The following is a 15,485-nucleotide window of genomic DNA, read 5'->3' as shown; positions in this document are numbered from 1 at the left end:
GTCTCTCTTTTCAAGGAAAACCGAAAAATATAACCGTTAACTCTTTTTGAATGCGCATTTTTGTGCAATCGATTGCTGTTTAGAATGAGAGCATCTGCCTCACAAACAATGTCTCAGAACTGTGACAAATAATAGCTTACTGGCTAAAAAAAGACAAACTATTCAATATATCATGTCGCAACTCATGTATTAATAGGAAACACAACAAAGGAGGATAGAAAACTGCATTTGTTGAACCAGTATATTATAAATACAAAAGAAAAGAAAAGATAAGAAAAGAAAAGAGGGCACACATCACTCTGGTACCTACTGGTGTGGCCCCTGGCAGCAGCTACAAAATAAAACATATGGAGAGACTGAACCATCTGTGATTTTATGCATCTTTGCATTCCCAAGACAGGAGTGAAGCAACAATTAAAAATTGTCCTGGAACATTTCATGAGAACATCTCACCTCTTCTATGTCATTGTCCAGTGCGATGATGCCCAGCGGGGCCGTGAGGTTGGCAACCCCTGAGATGGTGGTGCCAACCGAGGCAGACTCACTGATGAAGCCTTGGTACGAGGAACGCTGGAAATATGGCGCCTGGTTGTTCTCATCCAGAATTTCAATCTGCAGGTCAGCGTATGCAGGAAGAGGGTGACCGTTATCCTGCTCGGCCTGTTCACAAACAAACAAACTGTTCAAATTCTCTAAAAAGAAAAGCGTAAGGTTGCCCTAAACTTGACAGTTGCTTGACACTCTTTAATTATGTATAAAAAATATTCTTTATAATTTCTATAAAACTTTATATACATTTTATTAAAATAAAATAAAAAAATTCAGTGTAGTTAAACTAGTGTAAAGAAATCATAGTAATGTCTCAAGCCAATCAAGTAAAAAGTTTTTTTTCTTCTATTAAATTCAAATTAATCAAAGGATTTGAATTCATCTTCACTCATACATTAATTAAAGTCCAGCAGTTAAAATTCATGGACCCAAAACGGCACAAATTGGTCTTTGTTTATTAAAAGAGGAGTATGTGGATACATCTCTCTGAATATTTTATTTTAATTTCAATTATGAACCCTGTCTATCACTGATTTCATTAAGGAGCCATGAAAGACTGCAGCTCAGTAACTCGATAGCACACTTCACACAACTGAAACACGCACACATACGCACATCTGACAATGTTGACAGCGGCAATGTTTCGTTTGTTATTTGGTCTCAAATTTCAGCAAGCTTGAAGCAAACTGAGAATAGCGTATCGTTCTTTGTTATTATAAACAACGAAATCATAACAGCAAACCCAGTCTTGCATCGTTTCACAGAGGAAACATTTAAATTACCCCTGCTGTTACACTGTTGTTCCTCCCAAATCTATGACAGAGCAGAATAATTTCATATCAGCGATTGATTTCTTTTTTCAGTTTCTCTCTCTTGCTCTTTCTCTTCCAGCTCAACTCAATTAGAAGATACAGCATGTTTAATGTAACTGAATATACAAAGCTCTATTCCAAAAGCTAGAGAACTGCTTGCCTGCTTGTCTACCACCTACAAAGGCAGCATCCTAACTGAAACGGGATCTCAAGTGATGCTCTACATAGGCAGAAACTGTGTGGCATATAACGCTCTTTACACAAAGCTAATGGGAAACCGGAATGATTGATTCATTTTAGTGCTAAACTAATGATGTGGTAAGAAGCAAACAAACAGTATTTTTCATTCAAAAACCTGGGTAAAATAGTATATTAATTAGACACGACTACACTACTGTTCAAAAGATGGTTATTGGAAAGATGTTTTTAAAAAAGTCTCACCAGCACTCCATTTATTTGGCAAAAATACAGTAAATTGCAAAATATTTTCACCATTTAATACAAATGTCTTACATTTTAATATATTTTAAGATGTAATTTATTCCTGTGATGCAAATTTTCAGCAGCCATTACTTCAGGCTTCAGTGTCATGTGATCTTTCAGAAAAACTATTTTGCTGCTTAATATTGTTGTGGAAACCATGATGCATTTTTAAAAATACAGAATTTATTTTTTTATTTTTAATAAAAATCATTTGAAACATTATAAATGTTGATATTTTCACTTCTGATCAACTGAATGTATTCTTGCTGAATAAAAGTGCTCAAACTTTTGAACAGTATGTATGTTTTGTCAATATATACATATATATATATATTTGTTTAGCATTGAATAAAGTACAATTATAGAGCATTTCACTTTCTCTTCTTTTTTGTAAGTTAATCACGATTGCAGTGTGAAACCACATTCTCTATAAAATGACATTTTATATAGATATATATATATTTATCTATATAAAATGTGATGCTGCCTTGCGATAATTTTTTATAGTTATTAATGCTTTGTACCTTTTTTATGGCATCTTTTGCATCAAGAAAGCAACTACAAAGCCTTTAAATTATTTCCTAAATAGACAGCTCTCTAGGTTTTTAAACAAAACCAAAGTGAAAGTGTGTACATACAGACTGTGTTCAATTTCAGATACTACTGCTGCAAAATGAAGAGAATATTTCCAGAAATATACTGCAGTTAACACCGGGTGTTCTTTTGCATTGAACCATTGAACCAGTACTATTGTAAAAATGATGAAACTCTTATTGACGCTTAAATGTAAGAGCCTCTGGGTGTTAGATGAACCTCTCTTATCTGTAGAAGATAACCTGATGATGATATAATGACCTTAATAACGAGATTGAAGCGCTGGTACAGCTCTCTGTCCACAGGCTTCAGCAGCCGCAGCTCAGCCGTGCTCCTGTTGAGCGAGAAGAATTCTGGGTACGTGGCAGGTTGACCTGAAACACAGTACAGAGAGACATGAAACTTGTGTTATTATATGAGTCATGCTATTATTTATACTAAGCTATTGGATAAAAAAAATTCTGCTGTAAACCCTAAAAATAACCGAGTTTCTCTTTTAAATGTATGGAAATATTGGTTAAGAGTACAGTTGTGTATATATGCGTCTATTTTTCAACACTTGCAAAATGTGTGAATTAAAGTACCTACCAACTAGTATGAAGTACATGATTCCCGGTCTGTCTGAGGGTGGCTGGATGTTTCTGTCCTGGTCGATGGCTCGAATGGGAGGTGTCACATTCAAAGGGTTCAGCTTGCTCTGGAAAAAAAAGAAGAAGACAAGAATAACTGACTAAGGGGGCAAACAAGATTAGAGTTGGCTAAATTAATTCAATATAAATAATATTTGTTTCACCCTAGTCTGGATGCTTTTTAATGCTATTCCGCATCAACACATGACTCCAGTTCTTCAGTTAAGGCAGTTTTGATTCAAACCTTTACTTCTGCCCATAATACAAGTCAATACTTCATAATAATGCTTCCTCCAGTGAAAAAGTTGCCCATGATGTTCTCTTAGATCCAAACATATTTGGGCTGTTTTCTTGTGTAAATGACTGACATGTGCATATTGTGTAGTATACGGACCAGTAAACTCCTGTACACAGGCTCTTTCAAAAATAATAATGCTAGCTATATTTTAGATCTCACCTAATTCAGATTTGTTCCCTTTAGAAATAAATATTTTTGATTTTTTTTTTTTTGTTTCTCACAAGACATTAATTCATGGACTGGAGATTATCCTGATGTTTTTATCATCTGTTTGGACTCTCATTCTTATAGCACGCGTTCAACTCACCATGAGTAACAATGTGCAACACATCTGTTACAGTATGTTAATGTTAGTTTAGATGTTCGTTGTTAGTTCCTGTTAACTCAAGCCCTTTAAATTATAGACACCATTTGTGTCTACTTTACTTCTCCAAATTTCAGGAGAAACATTCGAAACAAAGCCTACATAAATAAAACACTTTGAGATCTCCATTAAGTCTCAAACTATGAAAGAGCCTCCAGTGAGGGATGTTTTCCTCTGGGTTAAAAGCAAAGCTCTTGGGACACTTGATTGTTTTAATCTGTGCTCTACAGATGAGTGTGCTTTTCGTGCAGACAAATATGGCCTCTGACAGATATGATAATAAGAGGCATCTCCTTTGGGATGAGTGCTTCATTAAAATGGCAGCGTAAATACAGACTTTCCATGTTAAATATGTGAGCACAGTAAATCAGAATTCTTGACCACCTGAGACGTTTAAAACTACCCATAATCCCCCCCTCCAGCAAGCATTAGGCCGATTAATCTGTGCCTAGAGACAGGAAAAAGACTCTCGAACCATATCCCAGCTCTAATTGTTAAATATGTGACCTCATTAATTACCACTATTCCTGCCAAAGGAAATGAGAGAGAATCTATGTTGGGAATGGAACACTAGCGTAATGCTTACTGCATATTGCACAGTACACACAGTATTGTTTTAAAAATAGTATCTGAAACCATACGCATTATGCATTTATAAAGAATGTGTTTACAATAACTTATTAAAATACTACTCTTAAAATCCCTGCAGTAAAATGTGAAGCATGTGGATTTTCAGTTCTGTATAAGAAGCCTCAATTCAATTTAACATGCAAGGTAATGTGACTACAATGTAGCATACAATTTTAAAATAGTTTCATAATGCACACACCCAGAACTTCAACTATTTAAAATAGTAGCATGCTATATTGCTGCCACATGACCCCGTTATCATTATGTTAAATTTAGTTAATGATATAAGTTATCATCTCAAACAAATAAAGATAACTAAAGTTTGCGGTCAGTAAGATTATTATTATTATAGTAGTTAATACTTTTTTTCAGTAAGGACACACTAAATTTGTCAGAAGTGACAGTAATGTTAGGAGTATTTATAATCTTGCAAAATATTTATATTTCAAATGCTGTTATTTAGAACTTTCCATTCATCAAAGAAACATTTTTAATATTAAAATGCAAAACACTTATTTTAAATTGTAATAATATTTCACATTTGTGTTTGTACTGCTATTTTTTATCAAATAAATGCAGCCTTGCTGATACTTTGAAGACTTTTTTATTTGCTTTTTCAAAATCAAATTTAACTTAACTTGAATTTATTTTATTTAATTTTTTATGTATTTTATGTTTGCACAGATGAAATGTCCATATAGATTAGTCATAATATAAGCCTACTGCAGAAATAGTAGTATGCTACTCCAAACACAGCCACTGTAAAATGTGTTTGTGTGTGTGTGTGGGGGGGGGGGTCCCCCAATCTTAATAAAATTTCTGAAATGGATTTCCTCACACACTAATCCTTTATAATTTGTGAGATAATCAGAGAACAGCAAGAAAAGCAAAAATAGATGTCTGTGAAAACGCATGAATTGCAGCTAGCAGAATGCAAAAAGGAAAGTAAAAACAGCTCAAAATGAAGCAAATCTGCAGCACATTTATTCAGTGCAGAAATTGGCAGCCATCTGCAGTGGAAAACATTTTTAGCATAAATTACGGCAGTCCCCCCTGAGCAAAGATCAGCCGTGGCTGTATGTCTGGACTCTCTGTTTTTTCTACATGTTGTTTGGTTCAATACAGATCCATCTCCTAAGAGGTCTGCCCACCGCAGCTCACCTCTACTGGGGTCTGATATCATCAAAGCTTCACATCTTGGCTTTGATGGGTGATGAACCCTGTGGTTTTCCTGAGGGTCTCTAATCCCTGTCCATTGATCTCACACAATCTGTACCAGATTCTCAGCCTTCCTGCCCCTGCCCTATGAGTCTCCTCTTTAGCCAAGCACAGGTCAATAGAGCAACGTATGTGATGGGAATTATGAAAGGACTGACATTTAACCGGTGAAGGGTCAACAAAACGCCAACAACACAATGAAACAAATTCTGAGCTTTACTCTTTTCTTGTGCTTGTCCATACAACATCCAGTGAAGACATCAAAATGTCTTGCAAGCAACCAAAATTTCACTATTGGATTCTTTAAATAAAAATAAAAAAAAAGTAAATGCTCATGTAACTGCTGAACTGTATTTTTTCATACACCATTCATATACCATTTATAATTTTATTTTATACCATTAGCAAGCATTATTTTATCCATCAAGAATGCATTAAATGGATAAAAGGTGACAGTTATATATATATATATATATATATATATATATATATATATATATATATATATATATTACATACCCCAAACTTTTGAATGATAGCAAACAGTCAGTGAGTGGTCCTTGCTGTGCGAGGCTGAATTATTAATGCACATACAGTGCATAGTTTATTTCTTTCTTTAATGTTCAAGGCACAATCTTGTGCACAAACCTTGTTCTCAAGCACTCAAGAAAGCTCTGAGAAAGCATCTATCCTGGGCTGCCCTCTGCATAGCTTCAGATCACCCTGTTCTGCTCATTGGGTCACAGGTGAAGTGTTTCGGTCAAGTTGAGACAACTTCCTGCCTTTGTACCTAGCTATACCATACGGTGCATACAGAATCATGACTGTAGCTTGTGGCAAGGAACAGGCTCTGAGTCATCCATACTTGAAAATCCAGGTATAATCTCAAAATGGCAGTTGGTTTTATATGGTTTATTGTTTCTAAATAGCCAACTGGGACCAGCTAGAAACCACAAACATTATATGGTTCTAGATCCACTTACAGCTACCTGGTTTGGACCTGTTTTTCCAGTAGGAGATCCAGGGAATATTCAACATTTAAAGTCCTCTGAAGTTCTCTGCAAATTCTTACCGGGTCGGTGAGCTCAGGAATAGCCACACGGTATGTGATGGGGTTACAGTCCTGTGTGTTGTTGACCAGAACACATGGGAGGAACATAGGACCCAGATCATCTCCATCCGAGACATCCAGAGTTAGAGTAGTGGTTGCCGTGCGACGAGTTCCCGGATACGGAGCCCGGTCCTGGAAAAAAGCTGGCATGTTACCATAGATACAGACCTTTAGATACAATCACAGATCAGTATACAGGGAGACAACAATAATGAGAAAAGAAGAATGAGGGAAAAGAACAATAGTTAAATGTATTGTTAAATATTTAAACACAAAAGTCTTATTTTTTTATTTACATTTTGATAGAACAAGCAAAAAGTGTTTTATAAAACTGTTAAATGAACATGCATAAAATGTTTTTTGCATATCATACTGTGAACTTGAGGCCGTTTAGAAACGTTGTATTTTTCCACACAGAAAATCTTAAATACTATCAGATGTTAAAGATGATATTTAATAGCAATGAATCCAGACCAACAGGTAAAAAAATAAATAATAATAATTGAATATAATGCTCCCAACTGTAATTATTGACTTAACAAATTCCAACAACCAGGATCTGCATAAAACGCGCATTATTCATATCAAAGCCAACTCTGCTGTTCTGTATTTTCTTCTTCGAAAAGATTTCAGAAAGAAATAGAAAAAAAAAAAAAACACAGTTAACAAATCCATTCCCTCATTTTGAAATCCTGAAATGATTTTCTTCAAGGAGAACTGTTGCAGCCTTGATGTAAAGCATTTATTTGAGCCATTTGGCTCTAAGAAAACATGCTTATGTCCTCCAAGGTTGTGGACATCCTCATAGGGATGCTGTTCTAGACGGGTTTGGAGTTAGTTGATTATGCAGCTCATGTGAGGGTGGAGGGATGCATTTGGAAGTGAATCAGGACGCCGGTTATTCAGTGACAGATATAGGGAGGTGCCTGGAATTTTAAAAAGTGCGTTGTGCAAACTGGCAACCTAACAGGCCCAGACCACTTGACCAAAAAGTCAAGGTTATTTTTTGCAATCTACAGGAAAGGTTACAGAGTAAGAAGTCATTTAGCATCATCTTTATCTTAAATGACCTACAGCTAATGACTCACTCTTTATATGGATCAGATTAGTAAGCTTTCAATTACTAGTACAAGTATATGCACATTGTAAGGGTTGCACACGATTACTATTGCGTTTCCTCGATTTACTATTGCGTTCCCTCAATTTGTTAAATTGTGCGCATGATTTATCAAATCGAGGGAACGAATTAGCAAATTGTGCGCACAATTTATAAATCGATTTAACGAAATAGTAAATCGAGGGAACCCAATATTAATCGTGTGCACGTTTTAGTACATTGAGGAAACGGATTAGTAAATTGTGTACATGACTTAGCATACTATTTTTTCTTGCATGCCATGTGCGGGGCTCCGTATAAACATATACTTGCAAAAACAAATTTAAACCCATAAACTCACAAATGCAACTTCAGTAACTCTCAACTGTAAACTTGCAAGTATGAATTCAAACTTATAAACTCACAAACATAAACCATTAAATGCAATCTCACAAACCGGAACTCAAAAAGCCTCTAACATAAACTTAACACTTGTAAACACTAAATTACCAACATGAATTTTAAATTAAAAAAACATCAACCCTCAAATTTTAAACAATAAACTCACCAACGTATATTCAAAAACTTTTAAACTCACAAGTACAAATTCAAACTTCAAAAACTCATGAACATAAACTCACAAATTTAGATCACTCACCAATGCAAGTTCAAAAACTCTAAAACCTAAAGTTGCAAGAACAAATTCAAACTCAAAAACCTTCAAATAAAAAAAAATAAAAAAAAATCAAACTCACAAAACTTGAACTGAACAAATTTCACATGTAAAATCAAAGGTATATGCGAGTTTGCATATGCAAGTTTATGGATTTAAATTTGAACTTGTGAGTTTTCATTTGGAGGTTTTGAATTTGTGGCATTGTGCTGTGTGATAAAACTGCACATTTTAGAGTGGCCTTTTATTGTGGCCAGTCTAAGGCACACCTGTGCAATAATCATGCTGTCCAATCAGCATCTTGGTATGCCACACCTGTGAGGTGGATGGATTATCTCTGCAAAGGAGAAGTGCTCACTAACACAGATTTAGACAGATTTGTGAACAATATTTGAGAGAAATATTCCTTTTGTGTACATAGAAAAAGTCTTATATCTCTGAGTTCAGCTCATGAAAAAAAGGGGATCAAAAGTGTTGCATTTATAATTTTGTTCAGTATATAAGCAGGCATTACATGGTAAGATTTTTTTTTTCTTCACCCTTCTCTCATGATGAACATTCATAATGTTTAAGCTTTGTGGCTACACATATTTATCTCAGCTTTAGGCCTTGCAACATTATTTTGTACTGTAAGAGCATTATTGCAATCACAGTTTATAAAGTTATATTCTGTGGTAAGCAACCACATGTCACTATAGCTGTTGTTATATTTACCCTGAAACACTCTTCTTAAGTGTATTAGGTGTAAAGGAACAACACAGTATGATAGTGAAGGATATTTTATGTGTTAATAATCTTACATTAGCCTGGACTATAATTAGATAGCGAGTTCTGTCCTCATAGTTCAGCCGCTCTGCCAAAACAATATTACCAGACAGCGTCCCAGAAACACGCACGGTCCTGTTTGACATCTGAGACAGAGAGACAGAGAAAGATTGCACTATTTTAAATAAAACATTGCAGTTTGAAAGTTCACTCATAAAGTCACTGCTTTAAATTAATCATTAATTACAATGAAGAACTTGAGTGTAACTGCAGAAGGTCTGTTTGATCTGATGAAGTACCGGGTCATTGGGGTTGTACTGAACGGCGTATTCGATCTGTCCATTCGGCCCGTCATCGATGTCCGTGGCTCCATTGTTTCCTGAGAAGCCGGTGAAGATGGTGGTACCGACAGGAGTGAGCTGAAGAGATATCATTAAAAAACACATGAAACAAACATCAGACACTGGCTATATGCTTGTGTAACAACACAGCAACTCTGACAGGCCTCAGATGTGACCCGTCTGACCCAGATAGAGTATATGTGTGTGTGTGTTCCTTCTGAATCCCCTTAGAAGACAGAAGAGGGAGAAAGAAAATACAAAGAAAAAGAAAACAAAGAGAAGACAACAAAAAGCCAAAGTCAAAACGGAAGGAGAGAGACAGCAAAACCTGCACATATGCCAGCACAAAAATACACACACTACCGATATTAAAATAACAGGTTAGGGTAAATCTACAACTGCGGTGACTTTTCCATATGGTTTATTTATTATTTTTGTAGAATTTTAAAAATACATTAATGATTTACCCATGGCTGGCATGTTCAGTTAAGTGGTGTTTCATATAATTAAAGATCATAAAAACCAATTACATCACAGACAGTACATTTACGAATAAATCAATTGTGGTTGAAGACATTACAAAGACAAAAAATGCTAGCATTAATCTTTTTTTTTTAGTTCAGAAACTTTTAAAAATGATTAATGGTAATGACTGTATTATTATTTTTTGTATTATTATTATTATTCCCAAAGCTGGATTAATCACTTCTGCTTGTATTATCTTGATTTGCAATTTAATTAGGAAAAGACGGTCTGCCAAATAAATAAATGAAAATGGCATAACAGCAGACAAATGTAAAAATTCTCTCTCTCTCTCTCTATCTATATATATATATATTCATAAATTCAATGTATATAAATTCTATATATATATATATATATATATATATATATATATATATATAATTTCAATTTGTCAAATGTATTTTACAACACATATTTAGCTATTTTTAGAACTTTTTATCAATAAAAATCTATTGTACAGTATATTTTTTAAATGCATATAGAGACTTTCAAAATTACAAGTGAAAATAGTGATAAAATAGTTATTTTACTAAAACCAAGTATTTTTCAGACTCTTTTCCGCATGAAACCAAAAGGATTTTTGGAAAACAATCTGACAATCTAGTGCTAATCTCATCTTGCTTGGAATTCTGAGCTCGATGTCAGCATCTCTTGAGGACTGAAATTCACACGTGAAACCTCTCTCTCCCACACATACAACACCAGTCTGCCACTGGGGCTCCAAATCACCCAGAAAACCCATGAACCAAGTCACAGCCTTTTGGATCAAAAGCAACTCACATGATCACATCCGCCCTCAAATGCAAATACCACCTGATACTTTCCCCTTCCTGCCCCACACCCCCTTGACTTCATCACATAACTGTATTTCTCTCACACGTTTTGCATGTACAGGGGGAGAAAGGCAAGAAGAAAAGGATGACAGCATATTTGACTTCAAGGAGAGGAAAAAGATTGACAAGCATAAAGAAGCCAAGCTTTTACACACCTAACACGTACACGCTCACGGGACATATTCAAACGTATTTCAAATAAATGAAAGCCATTAAGTTTAAAAATAGTCCTCATATCTGCACTTGTGGAGAAGAGGGTCAAGTGTGTGTGTGTGTGTGTGTGTGCATAATATGCTAGAACAGCCGATGCCAAAAGGGGATGGTTTTAGATCTGAATAACTGATGGAGCACGCCAACAGACTATACAATGACTTCATATGTGTCGGCTTCACTCTCTGTCCTCTATTCAATCATGAGTGCAGTTTTCTTGATGTATTTCTTATTAAAAGAGTGAGTGGGCTTTGTGTCAGTTTCTAACAACCACCAACATTTAGTTTAGTTAGAAGTTTATAACAGCACCCTTCAGAAATCATTCTAATATGCTGATTTGGTGCTTAAAAAAATATTTCTTAAAAACATTTTTATTAGGCAAGGCAAGTTTATTTATATAGCACATTTCATACAAAATGGTAATTCAAAATGCTTCGCATAAAATAAAATATAATAATAATAATAATAATAATAATAATAATAATAATAATAATAATAATAATGAAATTACAACAATAAAACAAGGAATTTAAATACTTTGAAAAATTATTTAGAATCTATTTAAAAGTTTTAAAAGTGCCATATAATGCAAATAAATTGATTTTATAAGGTGTTTGAACACAGTTGTGTGGCCGTAGTGTGTGAAAACAACCAGCCGATAATGGTAAAAATCCACCAGCTCATTGTTTTATCATTGTTAAATAATACAATTATGTTTTATAATCCCAGTAATTCACTGTCTCTACTCTCGGTAAAAGTTTTCAATCGTGGATCGAATGACGTGGACGATGGTGAATTTAATATTTAATATTTAAGTTGCTAGGCAATTCAGTTTAAAGTACAAAGGCAGCGCTCTGATATACAGCATTGAAGACACATAGACCAGATATATTCCCAAAACTATTTGCTCTGGAACAAATAGATTTATGAGACCAAATACTGTCTGTTAGATTTACTCAAAACTAAATATATCTCATGTTTACCCACTCAAGAGACATCAGAGCCAGAGGTAAATTCCAGAAGATCTGGCCCAGGTTAGGCTGCTTGAGTTCATGAGCACTGTCACCCTGGAGCTCAAATCTCCAAAAACTTTGACGCAAATAATAAAAAAAAGACTTCTCTTTAATAAAACTACATTGTGAAACAAAGACAGTATTATTATTAAATTATAGTGGATTTGGGATTCCGCCGTGACACTCACTTTAAGAAATACAGCAAGCAGAGTGATACAAATGGTGAAGTGGTGGGAGGAGCTCTGTTATCACTCTAATATCACACTCTTATCAGCCAATCAGATTCGAGGGCCAGAAAGAAATGTTGTATAATTGTAAACATCATTTCCCCCCGATTCAACGCATCGTACCAGCTCTGCTTTGTTTACAGCTGTTACTGGGGAAACTTCTATTTCTCGCGCTTTATGTCTATGCTTTAAAACATCTCCTGCTGGTAAAGAATGAATTTGCATTTTCATTAAGTTCACCTAATCCACGCAGCAAACATATTTTGTTTGTTATCAAAAAATATCTACTCTAGACGGACTTGGCTGTTGTTATTGATTCTATTTGGAGTCTACCGGAAGTTAAGTTAGGTCCACAAAAGCGCGCACGCGCAGTAACATTTGTTTATGTTGATGCCGATGAAACCATCTATATGAGCATTTCTCCCGGAAAAGCGTGTCCGCGCACACGTTGACCAGAGGAGACCAAGACCACGCACATCAATGCGCTTCACTGGGAAAGCGTCAGCAGCTTTGTTCAGCTTCCCAAAAACCCAGCATTACACAAACAGTGGATGCAGTTTGTTTTTCTGGGGCAGCAATGGAGTGTAACAAGTGCGCTTGTGTATTTTTGCCATTTCAGTGAATAAATAGGATAAAACTAAAGACTTTTTGGAGATATGAAGGTTGCTGTGCTACTCTATAGGTACTCAAGATTAACATGAGATTTGGTGAAACAATAGTGTTCTGGATGAGTTGCAGCTGTCTAATGGTCTTCTTGGGATTCTTGGGAAGGCCGGCGAGGAGACTAGTCCAATAGTTCACGCTGCTGGTAACAAAGGCATGAACAAGTTTCTTCAAGTCTTGACTGGAAACAAAACATATAATTATTGCAATGTTTTTTAGATGATAATATGCTGATTTAGTTACTGCTTTGACATGACTACTGAAACTGAGGTCTGTCTCCACAATCACACCAAGATGTTTGACTTGATTTTTAGTTGTTAGACCCTTACAGTCAAGGCGTGCATTCACCTTGAGAACGTCATCTTTGTTTTCAAATGCAATGAGTTTAGTTTTCCTTGTTTAACAGAATTTTTTTTTTTTTTTGGCACATCCAACTTTTAATTTCAACAATGCACTGGCAGAGGGAGTCTATGGGGCTGTAGTCATTTGGCAATAAGACTAGGAAAACCTGGGTATCATCTGCATAGCTCTGATAGGCAATTTGGTTCTTTCTTATTAATTGACTTGGTGGGAGCATATACAGGCTTAACAACAGCGGTGCAAGACTTGAGCCTTGTGGGACTCCATATGTCATGGACGCCTGTGACAAGTGGGGCGGGGCCGAGAGCCGTGGGAATGGAGCAAGGCCGGTGGAGTAATTGAAAATGAGCGATACCTGCACCGCTCACCAGTCTCGAGTCCCACGGAGGAGCTCCAGAAGTATGAAAGAGGAGTTATGACAGTGAAGGATGATAGAGGACGAGGCATGGGTTTTATTTTGTCCGCGAGGGGCTGTCACGCTATTTTGTGTTTATGTTGTAATTAAAGTTATACTTAAATGTCTGCCAGGTTCCGCCTCCTTCTTCCCGACTTACAAGCTGTATTACAACGTCCACTTAGACTTCTCTCATATACTCACATAATAACCTCTTCCAATTAATTTTGAAAACAATTGCGCTGCTTAATATTTTTGTGGAAACTGACTTTTTTTTGCAAAATTCTTTGATGAATAGAAAGCTCAAAAGAAAACCATTTATCTGAAATATACATATTTTGTAATATTCTAAATGTAACTTTTGATCAATTTAATGTTTCCTTGCTAAGTAAAAGTATTAAGTTACTGACCCCGAACGTTTGAAAATGTGTTTGTTTGTCCCTACTGAAATAGCACTCTCTAAATAAACATAAAACATAGCTAAACATAAAAATGCATACATTTAATTCAATTAAGAATATAAATGAATGTATCATTGCTAAATAAAAGCATTAATTTCCTTCCAAAAGTAAAATAAAATTTAAAAACTTTTTTGTAAGTAATTATTAGTTCATTGGACACATTGCTTTGTCAGTCACAGTTCTCACCTCAGTAAATTTGCATACCATGCATATTCAGTTAAATCTGAATTGACAGAGACTGAGACACAAAGTAAATGAGGCAGTGCAGAAGTGATCAGGCCTCACCTCATTAACTGATACATAGTAACGAGGCTGCTGGAAACGAGGCGTGTTGTCATTTCTGTCCCTCACCACTATCCGTACTTCATGCAAAATGATTGTTCCCACCAGCTCATTGGTGCACTGAACCTGAACCACGATGGTGGTGATGTAACTGGGTGGCTGGAAGAAACCACATATACAAGGGGATTATAGAACATGAAGTAAACATACATTTGTACAACAAAAATAATTGTATTTGACTGCATTAGTACAAAGAAAAATATGAATCATCAAACAAGGCCCCTACAGATGAGATGTAACAGCTGAAAACATACATTCATGGCAACATTTACTCAAGGTAACATATGGAAATACTAACCATTTGTTATATTTTCAAAAGCTATAGCTAGTGATCAGTAACATTAGGGTATCCAGCAGTAGCAAAGGGCATTAACAATGCAGCCAATCAGCCTGGACGTGTGAATGCACAAGATTACATAACGTAACAATGCAAACAGGATTAATGTCAAGCCTGCTCATTCTCTTTTGGATGAATAAGGTGTTTGGCCTCAAGTACTCTAAATAAAACAAACAGTGGAGCTGTTGACTGAAGTGCCTGAATCCCACAAAGCCTTGTAAAGAGGACGAGGAGGAGGAAGAGGAGGGTATGTCCTGTAATCACCATCCAATAGTGTCATAAAAGGCCTGTCACTAACACAATGCTTCTCAGATGAGCACACATGTGTGGGGCTAGAAAGCCTCTTTACTGAAGATTGGTGTAATGTACAGACAGACAGTATAAGAGAGAGGAGATGAAGCACTTGTGGAAAAAGGGAATAGGAGAAATCGTAATGCTCATATTGTGGCTGTGGGAGTCAAATCTCCTGTCTTTTGATGGAGGACTTGGCTGTTATTGTACTGTAGAACAGTACATTGCACTTCAAGCACAGTAGAATACAACCAAAAACCTTAGAA

General features: G+C 35.7%; 1 protein-coding gene across 1 annotated transcript in view; it reads right to left on the bottom strand.

Moving 5' to 3' along the window:
• The window catches only part of pcdh15a (protocadherin-related 15a), a 168,874-nt gene that overhangs the window by 71,127 nt on the left and 82,262 nt on the right, over positions 1 to 15,485 (bottom strand). The window contains exons 6-12 of the mRNA XM_052572828.1: positions 14,535 to 14,690; positions 9,522 to 9,641; positions 9,258 to 9,368; positions 6,650 to 6,820; positions 3,027 to 3,135; positions 2,700 to 2,812; positions 454 to 660 (exon numbers count right to left, since the gene is read on the bottom strand). Of these exons, the coding sequence (XP_052428788.1) occupies positions 454 to 660; positions 2,700 to 2,812; positions 3,027 to 3,135; positions 6,650 to 6,820; positions 9,258 to 9,368; positions 9,522 to 9,641; positions 14,535 to 14,690 (987 nt within the window). The remainder of the gene's footprint in view (positions 1 to 453; positions 661 to 2,699; positions 2,813 to 3,026; positions 3,136 to 6,649; positions 6,821 to 9,257; positions 9,369 to 9,521; positions 9,642 to 14,534; positions 14,691 to 15,485) is intronic.

The sequence above is a fragment of the Carassius gibelio genome, chromosome B13, assembly GCF_023724105.1.
Source record: "Carassius gibelio isolate Cgi1373 ecotype wild population from Czech Republic chromosome B13, carGib1.2-hapl.c, whole genome shotgun sequence".
NCBI lineage: Eukaryota > Metazoa > Chordata > Actinopteri > Cypriniformes > Cyprinidae > Carassius > Carassius gibelio.
Note: the sequence above shows the minus strand (reverse complement) of the source record. Positions and strands in the feature narration are given on the sequence as shown.